The following is a 14,344-nucleotide window of genomic DNA, read 5'->3' on the forward strand; positions in this document are numbered from 1 at the left end:
GTTTAATAATGTGCCCTGATAAGCAGTCCTTTACCAAATGGTGCCTGGCTATCACCACCAGGGAGAAATTTAGACCCTGGATGTATATAGAGTACTTACAGATTCTCAGATGGGAGGAGCCGTACAAGATTAGGGGTATAGTAAACTGTGACTGAGCCACAATGTCACGCAAAAGGCTTTCTGGGGCACCATGCACTGTTCTAACCCCAGGTTTATTTATTTTTTTTAAATAGCATTTGTTAAGTGTTTACTGTGTGCTAAGCACTGTACTAAGTGCTGGGGTAGATACAAGCTAATCAGGTTAGGCAGTCCATATCCCACATGGGGCTCACAGTCTTAATCTGCATTTTACAGATGAGGTAACTGAGGCCCAGAGAAGTGAAGTAACTTGCCCAAGTTCACAGAGCAGACAAATGGAGCCGGGTTTAGAACCCAGATCCTTCCGACTCCCAGGTCTGTGCTATATCCATGAGGTCATGTGGCTTATTAGGGCCTTCAGTGCTCTTCCTACTGCTTTTGGGGAGGGTGCTGCTTTCTTTTTGACTCTCCAGAAGGGATGAATCTTTGGGAGGGGAGGTGGAGGTGGAACCTGCTCTCGCTGTCCTGCCGCCCTCCGGTACCAACTGGAGTTCTGATGGTTTACTGGGTCTGTGAGAGGCTATTTTTTTCAAAAGCGGTCCAACCTTGATGAATGCTCCTCTCCCTCCCCTCCACAGCCCACACCAAATTGAATGGAAAATGGAATCCGTGGCGTGCCCTGCCCCTCCCACCCTGCTCCTTCGAGTTCTTCGATGTTCCCTCCCCCCGCCCTCCCCTCCCCCCAGCCCCAAGATCACATCTCCGACTTCAGGGCTATTCATCAGGTGTTCATTCTACATCAAATCCGTGGTCAATGACGTGACGAGAGGTCTTCTGCAGTTGTGACACCACACACAAGTAAACAAGGAACACCAGGCAGAGCAAGGCCACTGCTGAGGAGATGATGAGCAGTCCCAGAAACACAGGGGGCTTCATAGGCACGTGGATCAGAGGGCTCTCGGCTGGGATCATGTTGGTGAGGTTCAGCATGTACCCCAGGGACCAGGCTATGCTGCTGTTACCAACCTGCAAAGTAGAGAGGACATCTCTCACCATCATCCTCAACAAAAAGGTTATGGGCCAAATGCTGTAATAGCCTCACTGGAGCAGATGTCTTTTCTTCCCTTCTCTGTAGGTCTATAGGAGGAAGAAAATTGGCCGTGGAGTATGAGATAGCTAGCTCCTCTGGGCTTCTATCTTTGCCTATTGGCTACCATTCTGGGACTCCCATGATGTCCCTGCTGCCTTTGCAGGCAGGACATGCAAGACACCCTAGGCTGTGTCTAAGGCATGACTTTGGGCAAGTCGCTTGCTTCTCTCTGCCTCAGGTTTCTCATTGTAAAATGGGGATTAAATACCATTTAATCATATTTATTGAGCACTTACTGTGTGCAGAGCACCATACTAACTGCTTGCGAGAGTACAATACAATAACCGGCCTACTTAAACTGTGTGCCCCATGTGGCCAAGCACTGTGACTGTGTCCAACCTGATTATCTTGTATCCACCCCAGTGCTTAGTCCAGTGCTAGGCACAAAAAGTAAGCGCTTAACAAATACCACAGGTACTATCTCTGCAGTGGGTTTTCCAAACCAGAAATGTCACCATCACCCTGGGACTGGGCATCAGTGCCCTTGGTATTACCAGAAACTGATGTGCCAGCCAGAGTGGCCTTGCATAATATGTCTTGCTGAATCCTGGACCAAATTGCCGGCTTTATCTTCTCTGGACCTGACTCCAAGGTTCCAAATGATGGGAGATAGGGAATTTGCCTGATGAGAAGGCCATACATCATCAGTCAAAGAGTTGATTGGAGCCCATGCCGCATTCCCTTCTTGTTTTACTTTTTTGGGTATTTGTTAAGCACTTATTACATGCCCCAAGAGCTGGGGCAGATACAAACTAATGAGTTTGCACACGATCCATGTCCCACATGGGACTCACAGTTGTAATCCCCATTTTACAGATGAGGTAACTGAGCCCCAGAGAAGTTAAATGACTTGCTCAAGGTCACACAGCGGACAAGTGGTGGAGCCAGGATTAGAACCCAGGTCCTTCTGACTCCCAGGCCTGTGCTCTATCCACTAGGCCACACTGCTTCTTATGTGTCCAGGGGTACTGTTCTTGATTTTACCAGGTGCACCAGGGGTGTAGGATCTCTTCCTTGGGAGCCGTGTGCCACCATCTCTGCCAGACCGCTAGCCCCACAGCTAATAAAGGAGACCCCTGAGTTTCTCCTGCCACTCCCATGGACATTTGTCTCAGTGCACTGACCAGCTCTGGGATTTTGGCTTTCTCTGTGGGAAACTACCTTTCCATTTTATTTCCCTTTTCGGAAAAAGACATAATAAATAGACTTGTATTCCCTGCTGGCCTGGAGTAACCTCAGAGTGGTGGGGTCAGATGCAATTTACTCCTGTGATTTCCTTCCAAAAGTCACTCTGCCTTTTTCATAATATGCTTTACCTGCCGCCAACCAAATTCTGCCCAGAACAGAGACTGTTCGATTTCTTTCACAGGGTTAGGACTGATCAGTCAAGTCACTTCTGAGGTAAAATGCGACTTGGATCAATTTTCTTCTGGTTACCAATCAATCAATCAATCAGTGGTATTTACTGAGCACTTACTAAGTATAGAGCACTATACTAAGTGCTTGGGAGAGTACCATACAACAGCATTAGCAGAAACATTCCCTGCCCCTAAGAGTAATGTTTTCCTGCCTCCAACACATGGTCAGCACCTCCAAATCCATTGAAATAATCTAGGAAGATACTTCAGCAAGTCAGTCTGAAAAGCGCAAGTTGTTTTAACTTCTCCTTGTACCAATTGTTTTCTAATCTTTGGATCAGACTTTGAACAAGCAGGCATTTTGCAAAATATTATTTGATCAGTCATGCAAGAAAACCTTGTGTTCTGAGAGTAAGAAGAATCTATGTGAAACAATCCGTTTTACGTACGGCAGGGGAGGACGAACTGTTTGTTAATCAGTCAATCGTATTTATTGAGCACTTCCTTCGTGCAGAGTACTGTACTAAATGCTTAGAAGAATACAAGTCAGTCAACAGGTTCCCTGCTCATAATGAGTGGTAAGTGGCTTCTTTCACCTTTCTGGTCAACCTGGACTGAGGAATCGAGACTTACATCTACATCCTTGACAGAAACAATGGGGGAGGATCTTCCTCCTGTCCTTTTTCTATATTTAATTGATCACCAAATTCTGTGGGCTTCTGGGATTCCACAGCACCAAGCAAACACGATTCTGGAGGATTGTATTTTGTCACTGCTTATGCCAGCACTCTGCAGTTAGTATATTCGATCTGGGCATGTCACTCCCCTTCTTAAACACCTCCAGTGGTTGCCTATCAACCTCCGCTCCAAACAAAAACTCCTCACTCTAGGCTTCAAGGCTCTACATCCCCTTGCCCCTTCCTACCTCTCCTCCCTTCTCTCTTTCCACCGCCCACCTTCTCGCCGTCCCTCGGTCTCGCCTATCCCGCCATCGACCCCTGGGCCACGTCCTCCGGCGGTCCTGGAACGCCCTCCCTCCTCACCTCCGCCAAACTCATTCTCTTCCCCTCTTCAAAACCCTACTTAAAACTCACCTCCTCCAAGAGGCCTTCCCAGACTGAGCTCCCCTTCTCCCTCTACTCCCTCTACCGCCTCCCCTTCACCTCTCCGCAGCTCAACCCTCTTTTCCCCCCCATCTCCCTCTGCTCCTCCCCCTCTCCCTTCCCATCCCCTCAGCACTGTACTCGTCCGCTCAACTGTATATATTTTCATTACCCTATTTATTTTGTTAATGAAATGTACATTGCCTTGATTCTATTTAGTTGCCATTGTTTTTATGAGATGTTCTTCCCCTTGACTCTATTCATTGCCATTGTTCTTGTCTGTCTGTCTCCCCCGATTAGACTGTAAACCCATCAAACGGCAGGGACTGTCTCTATCTGTTGCCAACTTGTCCATTCCAAGCGCTTAGTACAGTGCTCTGCACATAGTAAGCGCTCAATAAATACTATTGAATGAATGAATGAACTTCCCTCTCTAACCACTCTGGAGTGGTGGAGCTCAGATTAGACGGTGTTTCAGGCAGGGGTGCCTAGTGTTGAATATGAAAGAATGGTTTCCTCCCCCAGATGGTCTTTCTCTAAACAAAGTAAAAAACCTGCAAAGTGATGGTGGGGGAAGTGACCCCTGTTTCTTATACTTACTTCTTTTTGAAAGTGTATTTTAGGCCAGGAATCTCCAGTAAATTTGTATCCATGTATGAGCAGGTGATAGATATAGTGAGCGGAGAAGCAGTAAGACCGAGCATAGACTTCATCAAACTTGGGCAGTATCAGATGAAGCTGAAAAATAGATTGAAAACGCACAATAGGCATAATTGCCCTGCCTATTGCTTTCCTTACTTGGAACATTCACCCTTCTTTAGATCACAAGGTTGCTTGGGAGCTGTGATACAGAGAAGATTCTGTATTTCTCAACCAGAGGAATGCAGATATCAAGTGTGGCCAGCACCCTCACCCTCTACTGACACCCCTAGATGTATTCTCCGCGTGACCTGCTTTTTCATCCCTGAAAAAAGACACACTGACCTGATCCCAGTTCTGTGAACAGAAAGTCCATGTGCTTGAGTTAAAGGTGTGCAGAGAAAAATGTTCAGATAGATTCAAAGCATTGACCGTGTAGTAGAATCCTGAAAAGGCCTGCAAATAGCATCAGACAAAAAAAGGGTATTTATTTTTAAGTCAGGATCTGAACTAGAGAAGAGTTGTGGTTGTGGTGAGAGGCAGCACATCCAAAAAAGAAAAGAGTATTAAAAATAGTGGAGGTTTCTGTATTACCACAAATGTTCCTTTAACTTTAGGCTGATGGATTCCATCAAAGGAACAGTTATCCCAGCCGTGACAATCTTGGAAGTCAAACAGCGAATACACCTTTTCCCGACACTCCGCAGGGTCTCCGGATCCTCTAAAGGTGATGTGGTGTTCTGGGTCATAGTTCGCTGGTCGGAGGGCTTCAGTGCACAAACTTCCAAATGTGTGCTTCATTTTAAAATCAGTTTCGTAATCTCGAGGGTAACAGGGATTGGTGACATTGGCTTTGTCGGTTGAATTCTGTGGGTGAAGAACAGCAGGGCGTAGAAGTCATAACATTCTGTAGAGGGTGGAGAGCCATAATGGCTATCCTCGGGCAGCTCAGAAACCCTCAGGTGCTGTTTCATGTGGCTTGGCCCACAGGAAGACAATGCTGGGGGTTAGGCCCTTCCCATAGCCAAAATGTGGTTCATACAAGGCCACTGAGGCCCGTGTGAGAGCCCTCGGGGGCTGGGACAGGACCGGGCCTGATGCAGGGTACCTTCAGCCACCCAGGAGTTGGGCAAGGGAAGTGAACTCAGCAGACTCAGGCCGGCTCCCTGATGAGTGAACACTGGGTGGGCGAGGTGGTTTTAGGGTTTCTTGAAGGTCGTGGGATCTCTCCTCTCTCTCAAGGGGTTCTTTTAACTTTAGGATTGACCTGGGCCTGAAGCAGACCCCTGGAATAGCTGCTGGGATCCAGTCAGGCCTTGGGTCTGTGGGAAGGTGGGGTGGAACTGCCCTGGAGTTTGGGTGAGGAGGTGGTAAAGGGCACCCAGGGGTCTGGCCAACCCCACTGGGACCCCACCAGTAGGCAGTAGCCAGCTCAGCCAGTAGCGAGACTTTATGAGGGTGGTGAGGGGGGTGGGAGCAGTCTCTTAGTAAATTCTCTCAACTGTGGGATTCAGATTAATTACTACAAGAGTTATTTGGAGTGTTTTTATTCAATATATTCCCTTAAGCAAAACTCAGGATTGATGCAGAGAAGTAGCCTGTTGAAAAAAACGAACTCCTAAGGTGGAGAATAGAATGGAATCACTATCAACCCCCACCACTATGGAGTTGAGTTTTATTAGTTCAGAGGCAGGCTAAGGGTGCTCTCCCCTGTCCTACCTCCCTCTCCCTCTAGCTTGTCTTCTCTCCTCTGCTCCAGTCAAAGTCATTCCTCACCTGGGCCCAGGAGATGTTTAAGATGGTTTTCTTTCTCCCTGGCCTGGTTTTTGTCTCAGGAAGATTCACACAACCAAGGGATCAAGTTCAGAAGTGCCCCACATCCTAGGTACTCACCACCCATTTATCCTTACTGCTGCTGCACTAGTTAAACCCACAAATCTCAGGGCCAGAGGGTCAACTTGGTCACAGTGGCAGAATAAGAACAGTCAGAGGAGACCATAACCACCCTGGACCTAACCAAGCCCAGGAGAGAACCACAGAGAAAGCAGAAACACAACCAAGAATGCCACAGCCAATCCTGCTGTTACCTGAACAAGCATCGCCAGAAACCTCTTCTCCGCTTCATCGCGGCCATAGCACTGGAAGCTGTGTGTGTACAGGCTGTACCTGTAGCCATACAGCGACACCTCGACAGTGTCGCCGGGACCCTGGGCTGCCCCCTCTTCTGGGGTGAATGATATCTGGGTGGAAGCCCCGCCTAGATCCAGGGCACCAGTAGTTTCTGCTCCATGAGGGTGGACCCAGGTGTGCCAGATGTTCTTCTACATGGGAGAGGGAAAACAAGCCCAGAGTCACCCCACCTTGATTTTTTCTGAGGCCCGTCTCCCTTTAGCCATCATGGTGATGTGCTAGGATATTATTAAACTCAGCGCTGCAACACTCTAGAGCTGCTCAGTCTACTGGACCTGGGTAGAGGGTCTCTCAACAGGATTTTTCGGCATGGCACTGAGACACCGCTCAGACGAGCCCTTGTCTCTCTGTCTGTCCCTCCCCCATCTCTTTCATTGCTCCTACCTCCACTGCATTAGTTATGGCATCTTTTAAGTGCTCATTGTGTGCTTAGCACTGGGGAAGGCACAGTATAATTGGATCCATCAAGGTCCTTGTCCCACAAGGGGCTCCATTTCAACCAATCAGTCAATTCTATTTCATTCATTCAATCTATTTATTGATCGCTAACTCTGTGCAGAACACTATTTGAGCACTGTGTGCAGAGCACTGTACTAAGTGCTTGGGAGAGTACAGCGTAACAATATAACAGGCACATTCCCTGCCCACAATGAATTTACAGTCTAGAGCCATTGAAGAGCCACTCCCAGCCACTGGACAGTGGTCCAGGCAGAAGGTATTCCAGTCCTAAGACTCCATGTGAGGCAACACATGCTGGGGCCCAAACAACTCCCTGGGACTCTATAGGACCATGAATCGAGCGCCCTAAATTGCAGCTAGTTAAGGGGGCATCTTAAACCCTGATATTGCTGAAAAGATGCATGTCTAGGTTGTGAGTCACCTTGGGCGGGAGAGATTTGTTTCTACATGAGGTGGGTGATGTGGTTGAGAGGGTCATGGGGGTGCCTAGGGGATTGAAGATTTATGGATGGCAGGGAAAGGAAGGACAGTGTCAGATGACTGCAGCATAGGAGTAGAAGTAGCGTGCTAACTTTTCACTTTGAGGGAGGGGGTAAAAAGAGGATGGGGATTTTAGGGGAGATGAGGACTGAGACAGGTAGGCTTCAGAAGGTTAACTGGCCAGAAAGCCACCATTTGGGATCTTTTCAGCCCTGATTAGAAATTCTCCGGTCTTGTCAGAGACCTGGGCTGAGCATGGGAATCCATGTCAGTCAGTTGTGATCACCCCCACTGCTCCCACAGAATGGGTATGTATGGACAGAGGGCAAATGGGCAGACTAAAATCCCCCAGAAACCGAAAGAGAAGTCCCAAATGGGCCCAGCTCAACAGACACTGGTAAAAACTCACACTGCAGTTTGTTTTAACAAGAACTGCCGAGTTAATCCCAGGATCCTTTTGGGCAGGGAGAGTGGCTACGCAGAGGCTTTTCTGCATTAGAGGCCTTTGGGGCCAGAGAGGTCGGAAAGTTTTACATTTCCCATGAGTGACAAGATTACTATATGCAGTAACAAGCTTTTCCTGCAGCCCCACTCAGCCACTTAGCGCTTCCATCCTCTTCAGTCACCTCGAGGGCACCTTCCTGACCCTGAATGGGATGGAAATTACCCAGAACAGAAAGCCCTGGGAGCTTGCCCCTCTTGCTCAAGCTTGTGACCCCGGGGGAGACATTAAACAGTGACATTAAAAATCATGCAGTTGTTCCACACACCTCCAAGAAATTGCCCATTAAATAGTTGGCTGTTATCCATCCATACACCCCTTCCTCTTGCCCAGAAATGATTTGAGCACCCCTAAAATCAAAGGGCTGGGACTTGAAGTAGTTTTGAATGCTTGCAAGGACTTCGTTGGCTGCCGTTTCATTTTGCAACCTACGCAATGCACAGAATACAAAACACTGAGCACCTGGAAAAACAATCGTATCTTAACATGTCTTCAACCCAGTGACCGACAAGATGCCGGTCACTTTTGTGTGAAAACTTTAGTCCCACTACCCCTTCGGGGTCAGCCTTGCTGAGGAACAGTTGGGTATAATGCACAGCCCTCCAGCCCGCAAGCAGAGGTTTCTTAAAGCAAAGACAATAAATGTACAGTTGCAACCCATCAGATTGTCATGGCAATAGAATTGTGGCCAAGGGGGAAAAGGGCTCACTGACCATGCATGATGGCCACCTCTCCCCACTCTGTGATTGCCACTGCCCCCTCTCCTTCCTTTCCCTCTTCAGTTAACCAGCCAGGCTAGGAGTATGATCATTAGAGATTGCGATCTCTAAATACTTTCCACTTGTCTAGGGTTTTTACTTATGAACTCAAGGTGCAAAGCTCTGAGCCCCATTACCAAGTTTCCCAGAATGATGCAGTGCTATTTATCCAGCAATCCAGCCTGCCCTTCTGGAGATCTGAATGGGGGAAGTGTGAAGGAGGAGGAGGCAAGATGAGTATAGCAGGCAGTAGTAACTAATAGAGTACTGTTTCCAAGGCCCCTTTTCCCCCAACAGTAGGTTGGCCAGTTGTTGATCTCCATGACAATTTGACAGACTAGAGTAGGCTAGTTTTCTGAATAAAAGATATTGTGCCCACCAGCCTATTTTCACTTAGAACTTGTAAGGTGGCAGAATGATTAGCTTCAAAATGTCAGGGAGCCCCATTGGTCAGAAGGAGCAATGCAAAGCCTCCTCATTCTTTCACATCTGTTTCACCTTTTTTTTCCAGTGGTATTTGTTAAGCACTTATGTGCCACATACTGTACTAAGCTCCAAGTAGATACAAGATTATCAGGTTGGACACAGTCCATGTCCCACGTGGGTCTCACAGTCTTAATCCCCATTTTACAGATGAGGTAACTGAGGTACAGAGAAGTAAGTGACTTGCCCAAGGTCACACAGGTAAGTGGGTGAGCTGGGATTAGAACCCAGGTCCTCTGACTCCCAGGCCCAAGCTCTTTCTACCAGGCCATGCTGATTCTTTTCTAGGAAAGGAGGTAATAGGGACAGGAGCTGACATTTTTCCAGTGCTTTTAGGCCTTTTAAGTCCAAATGTTGCCTATAGAGGCTGGAGAAGGGGAGGGAAGTGATGGAAAGAGGTTGGGGAATAGATGGGAAAGGATAGGCATTGTCTACTAGTTCAAGGTCCCGATCCACTTCCCATTCACAGGACAGGCAGAGATCGTGACTTCTGTCAAGTGACTTCACTTGACAGGAACTTAAGTCCGTGAACCAGAAGTGAAATAACTCAGTGTCCCATTACTTGTTTTCCCAGAATGATCCATTCCTCTTACTTTGCTTTTTTATAATTGTGCTTATCACAATGTATCTTAAGAGCAGACCCTGCAGGGATGAAAGAAAGGTTTGTGGCATAACACTTCAAGTGCATCAGTGCATAATGACCACATGCAGGCACATGATTAGCCAACTATTCCTTGTGCATGGAGCATTATGGGATGCCTATTCTTTATTACTCATTTTGTGGTGGAGATCTTCGGAGGCAGCAAAGGGGTTCTGCATTCCAAAAGCCCCTGACAGTAGAGCAAATGTGGGGGGCATGCATCAGTAAAAGCCATCTCTGGAAGCCCGTCTCTACTATCAATCATATTTATTGAGCGCTTACTGTATGCAGAACACTATACTAAGCACTTGGGAGAGTACAGTATAACAAAGTTGAGAGAAGTAGCATAGCCTAGTAGATAGAGCACCAGGGCCTGGGAGTCAGAAGGACCTGACCGAGTTCTAATCCCTGCTCCCCCTCTTGTCTTCTGTGTGACCTTGGGCAAGTCACTTAACCTCTCACTGCCTCAGTTACCTCATCTGTAAAATGGGGATTAAGACTGTGAGCCCCATGTGGGACATGGACTGGGTCCAACCTGATTAGCTTGCATCTACTCCAGCGCTTAGAACAGTGCTTGACATAGGAAGCGCTTAACAAATACCATTATTATTATTAGAGTTGGTAGATCCGTTCCCTCCCCCTAATGAGCTGACAGTACAGAGGGGGAGACAGACATTAATATAGATCTGCTACTGCAGAAACTGTACAAATCCCTGCCCCTCTGCAGGGACATCCCCTTGACCCTAGCAGCAGCTGGAAGACACTAGATAGCTGCTCTCCATGGGTTGGATCTATTCACTAGCCCATACCCATAAAGGATTTTGGGAGCTGGCATCAGGGGACAGTGGGGATCCCAACCTTAGGACACCATTTCAGAGGTTAGGATGGCTCTCAGGAGCTGTGACATTGTACAACCACCACGACCTGACTGAGGAGCCCTCACTAGATAATGACAGTATTTGTTAAGTGCTTTGTTTCAAGCACTGTTCTAAGCACTGGGATAGATACAAGCTAATCAGGTCAGACATAGTCCCTGTTCCTCATGGGGCTCACAGTCTTTTTCCCCTTTTTACAGATTAGGTAACTAAGGCACAGAGAAGTTAAGTGCATTGCCCGAGGTCACAAAGCAGACAAGTGGCGGAGCTGGAATTAGAACCCAGGTCCTTCTATCTCCTAGGCCTGTGCTCTATCCACCAGGCCGTTCTTTCAGAGAAGTGGGAGAAGCTATTTCCCATAAGGATCCCATCTAGATGCCTGGCCCTTTTTTTGTACCAACCACTGAACTAGGTCAGGAAGCTTCTCACTTTGCAATGGAGTAGGGAAGCAGAGCTGCTATCTCATTTCTGAAGCGAGGTTGAAAGTGGGCTTGAAAAATTGGCTTTTGCTTTCAACACCATGATAAGTGGGCAGCTGCAAAGTACAAAGAGTGCAACAGGAGCTAAGGGCTGGTCTATTGGGCTGGGATCCTGAAACCACGAATAAAAAATAAATTCAGAACAGTCTGGTAAGGCTCCCCACGTTGTCAATCTCAACCAGCTGCTGAGGAGTCACCACTGCCATCTCCAGGCCCTGGGATAATTTGAGGGTAAGCTTTGCCTCATTCTCTGTGTTCAAATTTGTTGGGTTCCTTATTAAAATTGCTAATATTGGCTCTCCCGTCCTCTTCAGAAATGAACCAAACTGTGCATCATCATCAGGAAAAGCCCAATCCAATGAACTCCCCTTTTTCCAATGTTTAGTTCTCTTATCCATGAATCCCGCTCTAGGCTGTTAGCCCGGAGCTTCTAAATCTTGGAGGGTCTGGAAGACTTAGTGGTGTTCTTTAGGCTAATTAGGCCAAAAGGGAGAAATTTTCTGGGAAAAGGAATCCTTAAACCATTTCAGTTTGGGACAAATTGACAAATTGAATGGATCATACAAGGACAATCTATTGCTAATCATTTGGTTGGGGGCGAGGGTGGCATAACAACAAACTTAGAGGCTACCTTCCTGACTCTGTTTTAACATCCAAAGTACATGACAAAAAACAAAGACAACAAGGAAGGGCGTGCATTGAATGTGACAGATCATGTTGGGGATGTCTGACTAGAATTATTTCTTGCAACTTGTAGTCCAAAGCAATGGCAACCTCTATGTCTGAGGCAGCCTGTGCCTCAGTTCTTTTTATGATCATAATAATTATGGTATTTGTTAAGTACTTACTATATAACAGGCACTCTTCTAAGCACTGGGTTGGACACAAGCAAATCAGGGTGGACACAGTCCCTGGCTCACGATCTCAATCCCCATTTTACAGATAAGGTAACTGAGGCCCAGAGAAGTGAAGTGACTTGCCCAAGATCACACAGCAGACAAGTAGCAGAGCTGGGATTAGAAGCAATGACCTTCTGACTCTTAGGCCCGTGCTCTATCCACTATGCCATGGTGCTTCTCTTATCTTTTCTGCATTTGGGGGAACCCAAGAGTAGGGAAGATCTACCAAAAGCATTTAAACAAAAGTAGATCAGATAAAGGCCACACCCCCCCAAAAACAGTATAAGCTAATTACAGTTAAACGTGCCTAGAAAACTTATCAAAAAGACCATTTTTCTGCAGAACCATGAATGGTCTCAGCAAGTTTGAGCTTCTTTCTTCAGTGTCACCAGCAAACATTTCCTTTTACTAAAATCAGCAAGAGAAAGGCAATTCTCTGGAAACTTAATCTCTCTCTCTCTCTCTGGAGATCTAAAACCAAACTAAAATTTCTTTTCCTCTGATTCATTTCCAGAAAGAGAGTTTAGCTTCTGGTTCCTTTCCCCAAATATTTCTGAATAACCAAAGCATGTCTTTTACCTCAATAGTCGCATTCCAGCTGTGGCTCCCAGGTGAATGGGGGTAGTTTTATGAAGATGAGAGGGAATTTTCCCCTTGATAGTCTCCATGCAGACTTCTATGGCTTTCGGTACATCTTGAGGGTTATTCCCATAGCTGGATATCCCAGAGCCTATATAAAAGAAAAGTCAGTTCCCATTAGCTCTGTCACCTTGGAAAGCTAATCCACCGGAGATGAAAAACACTGACTTCTTCTTTTCCAAATTTGGAAAAAAACAATCCTGAGGTGAAGCAATGTGGCCCAAAGGGAGAGAGGCTGTGGTGAGCCCCTTGAGACCTGTAGTATAGCTAGCTCCTTCTGTGGGGGCCCAAATAGTGTAAGAGCCTTAGGGTTGGGCTGAAAGCAGGCAAGATTAAACAACTATCTGATCCAAGGAAACACGGGGCTGATTTCCTTGAACCCTGAAAAAATAGAAGAACGTATAAAGGCAGAGTTGTGTGTCAGATGGTGGAGATAAGAAGAAAAATGATTACCAGACATTAAACTCCTTTTACTCATTTTTTGGATGGAGAGAGCAACTGGCATTACCCTCCCATCCTCATCCTCCTAAAGAATTTTAAAAACAAATTCATGCCCCAAATTTCAAGGCACTTTTCTTGGACATATCTGTTTTATAAAGTAAATATCTTTGCTACCTGTACCCTGGTCCAGAAAAGCAATAACATGTTGGCATGATTTTTCAAACCATTGCCAGAAATAGAATAAGATACGGTGTCATAGTCAGTTCCACCCCAACCGGAATCTTCCTCTCGTAACAGAAGCCACACAAGCACCACAAAACAGATTATGTGAAACAGGGCAGCAAGGTCAGCATAGCAGCCCGTGCTAGGCCCTATTCTCTGAGGAATCCAGACTAGTGGGACCAGGGCAATCCCTCAATAATTCTCTCTTCTGAAGATACCTGAATTACTTAGGGACAAGGAAAACAGTGCTGGCTATGGGTCAAAATAAGAACAAGGGAGTATGGCTTTCATCTGTGCATATTATCCACCAACCCATAAAGAGATATCTTTAACTACCACTCTAAGTGGATGACTTCTAAGTCTACTCTGCTAGCCTCGACATCGTAATTACACATTTCCTTTTGCCTCCAGGACATTTCCCACTGATACCTCAAGCTCAATATACCTAAATGTGAACTCATCCTTCCACCTAAAACCCTCTCCTCCACAATCAATCAGTAGTATTTTTGAGGACATACTGTGTGCAGAGCATTGTACAAAGTGCTTGGGAGAGTTCAGTAGAAAAAAATAGACATGATCCTATCCTCAAGGAGTTTTTAATCTAACTTTCACTTCATATCTGACAGCACCATCCTCTCCATCTCTGAAATCCACAAATTTGGCATTACCTTTGACGCCTCCCTCTCTACTTCCATATTCAGTCTCCCTAAATCCTGCCAATCTTTCCTCCACAACATTTTAAGGGCTTATCCCTTCCTCTCTATCCAAATGGCCACTAGATGCCTGTCGAATCCCAACATGAATACTGCCTCAGCTTCCTCACTGCTCCCCTTCCTCTACTCTCTCCCTTTACCAGTCCATACTTCACGTTGCTGCCTAGATCATTATCTGAAACATCATTCAATACTCATCATCCATACCTCAAAAAGCTTCAGGTTTTACCCTTTCC

General features: G+C 46.5%; 1 protein-coding gene across 1 annotated transcript in view; it reads right to left on the bottom strand.

The window, feature by feature from the left end:
* Nucleotides 1-824: 824 nt before the first annotated feature.
* ENTPD3 (ectonucleoside triphosphate diphosphohydrolase 3) overlaps nucleotides 825-14,344 on the bottom strand; it is a 29,361-nt gene continuing 15,841 nt past the window's right edge. The window contains exons 4-10 of the mRNA XM_029071107.2: nucleotides 12,673-12,823; nucleotides 8,228-8,387; nucleotides 6,416-6,649; nucleotides 4,923-5,195; nucleotides 4,674-4,784; nucleotides 4,290-4,427; nucleotides 825-1,104 (exon numbers count right to left, since the gene is read on the bottom strand). Coding sequence (XP_028926940.1) covers nucleotides 868-1,104; nucleotides 4,290-4,427; nucleotides 4,674-4,784; nucleotides 4,923-5,195; nucleotides 6,416-6,649; nucleotides 8,228-8,387; nucleotides 12,673-12,823 — 1,304 coding nt within the window. The 3' untranslated portion in view covers nucleotides 825-867. The remainder of the gene's footprint in view (nucleotides 1,105-4,289; nucleotides 4,428-4,673; nucleotides 4,785-4,922; nucleotides 5,196-6,415; nucleotides 6,650-8,227; nucleotides 8,388-12,672; nucleotides 12,824-14,344) is intronic.

The sequence above is a fragment of the Ornithorhynchus anatinus genome, chromosome 8, assembly GCF_004115215.2.
Source record: "Ornithorhynchus anatinus isolate Pmale09 chromosome 8, mOrnAna1.pri.v4, whole genome shotgun sequence".
Classification (NCBI taxonomy): Eukaryota; Metazoa; Chordata; class Mammalia; order Monotremata; family Ornithorhynchidae; genus Ornithorhynchus; species Ornithorhynchus anatinus.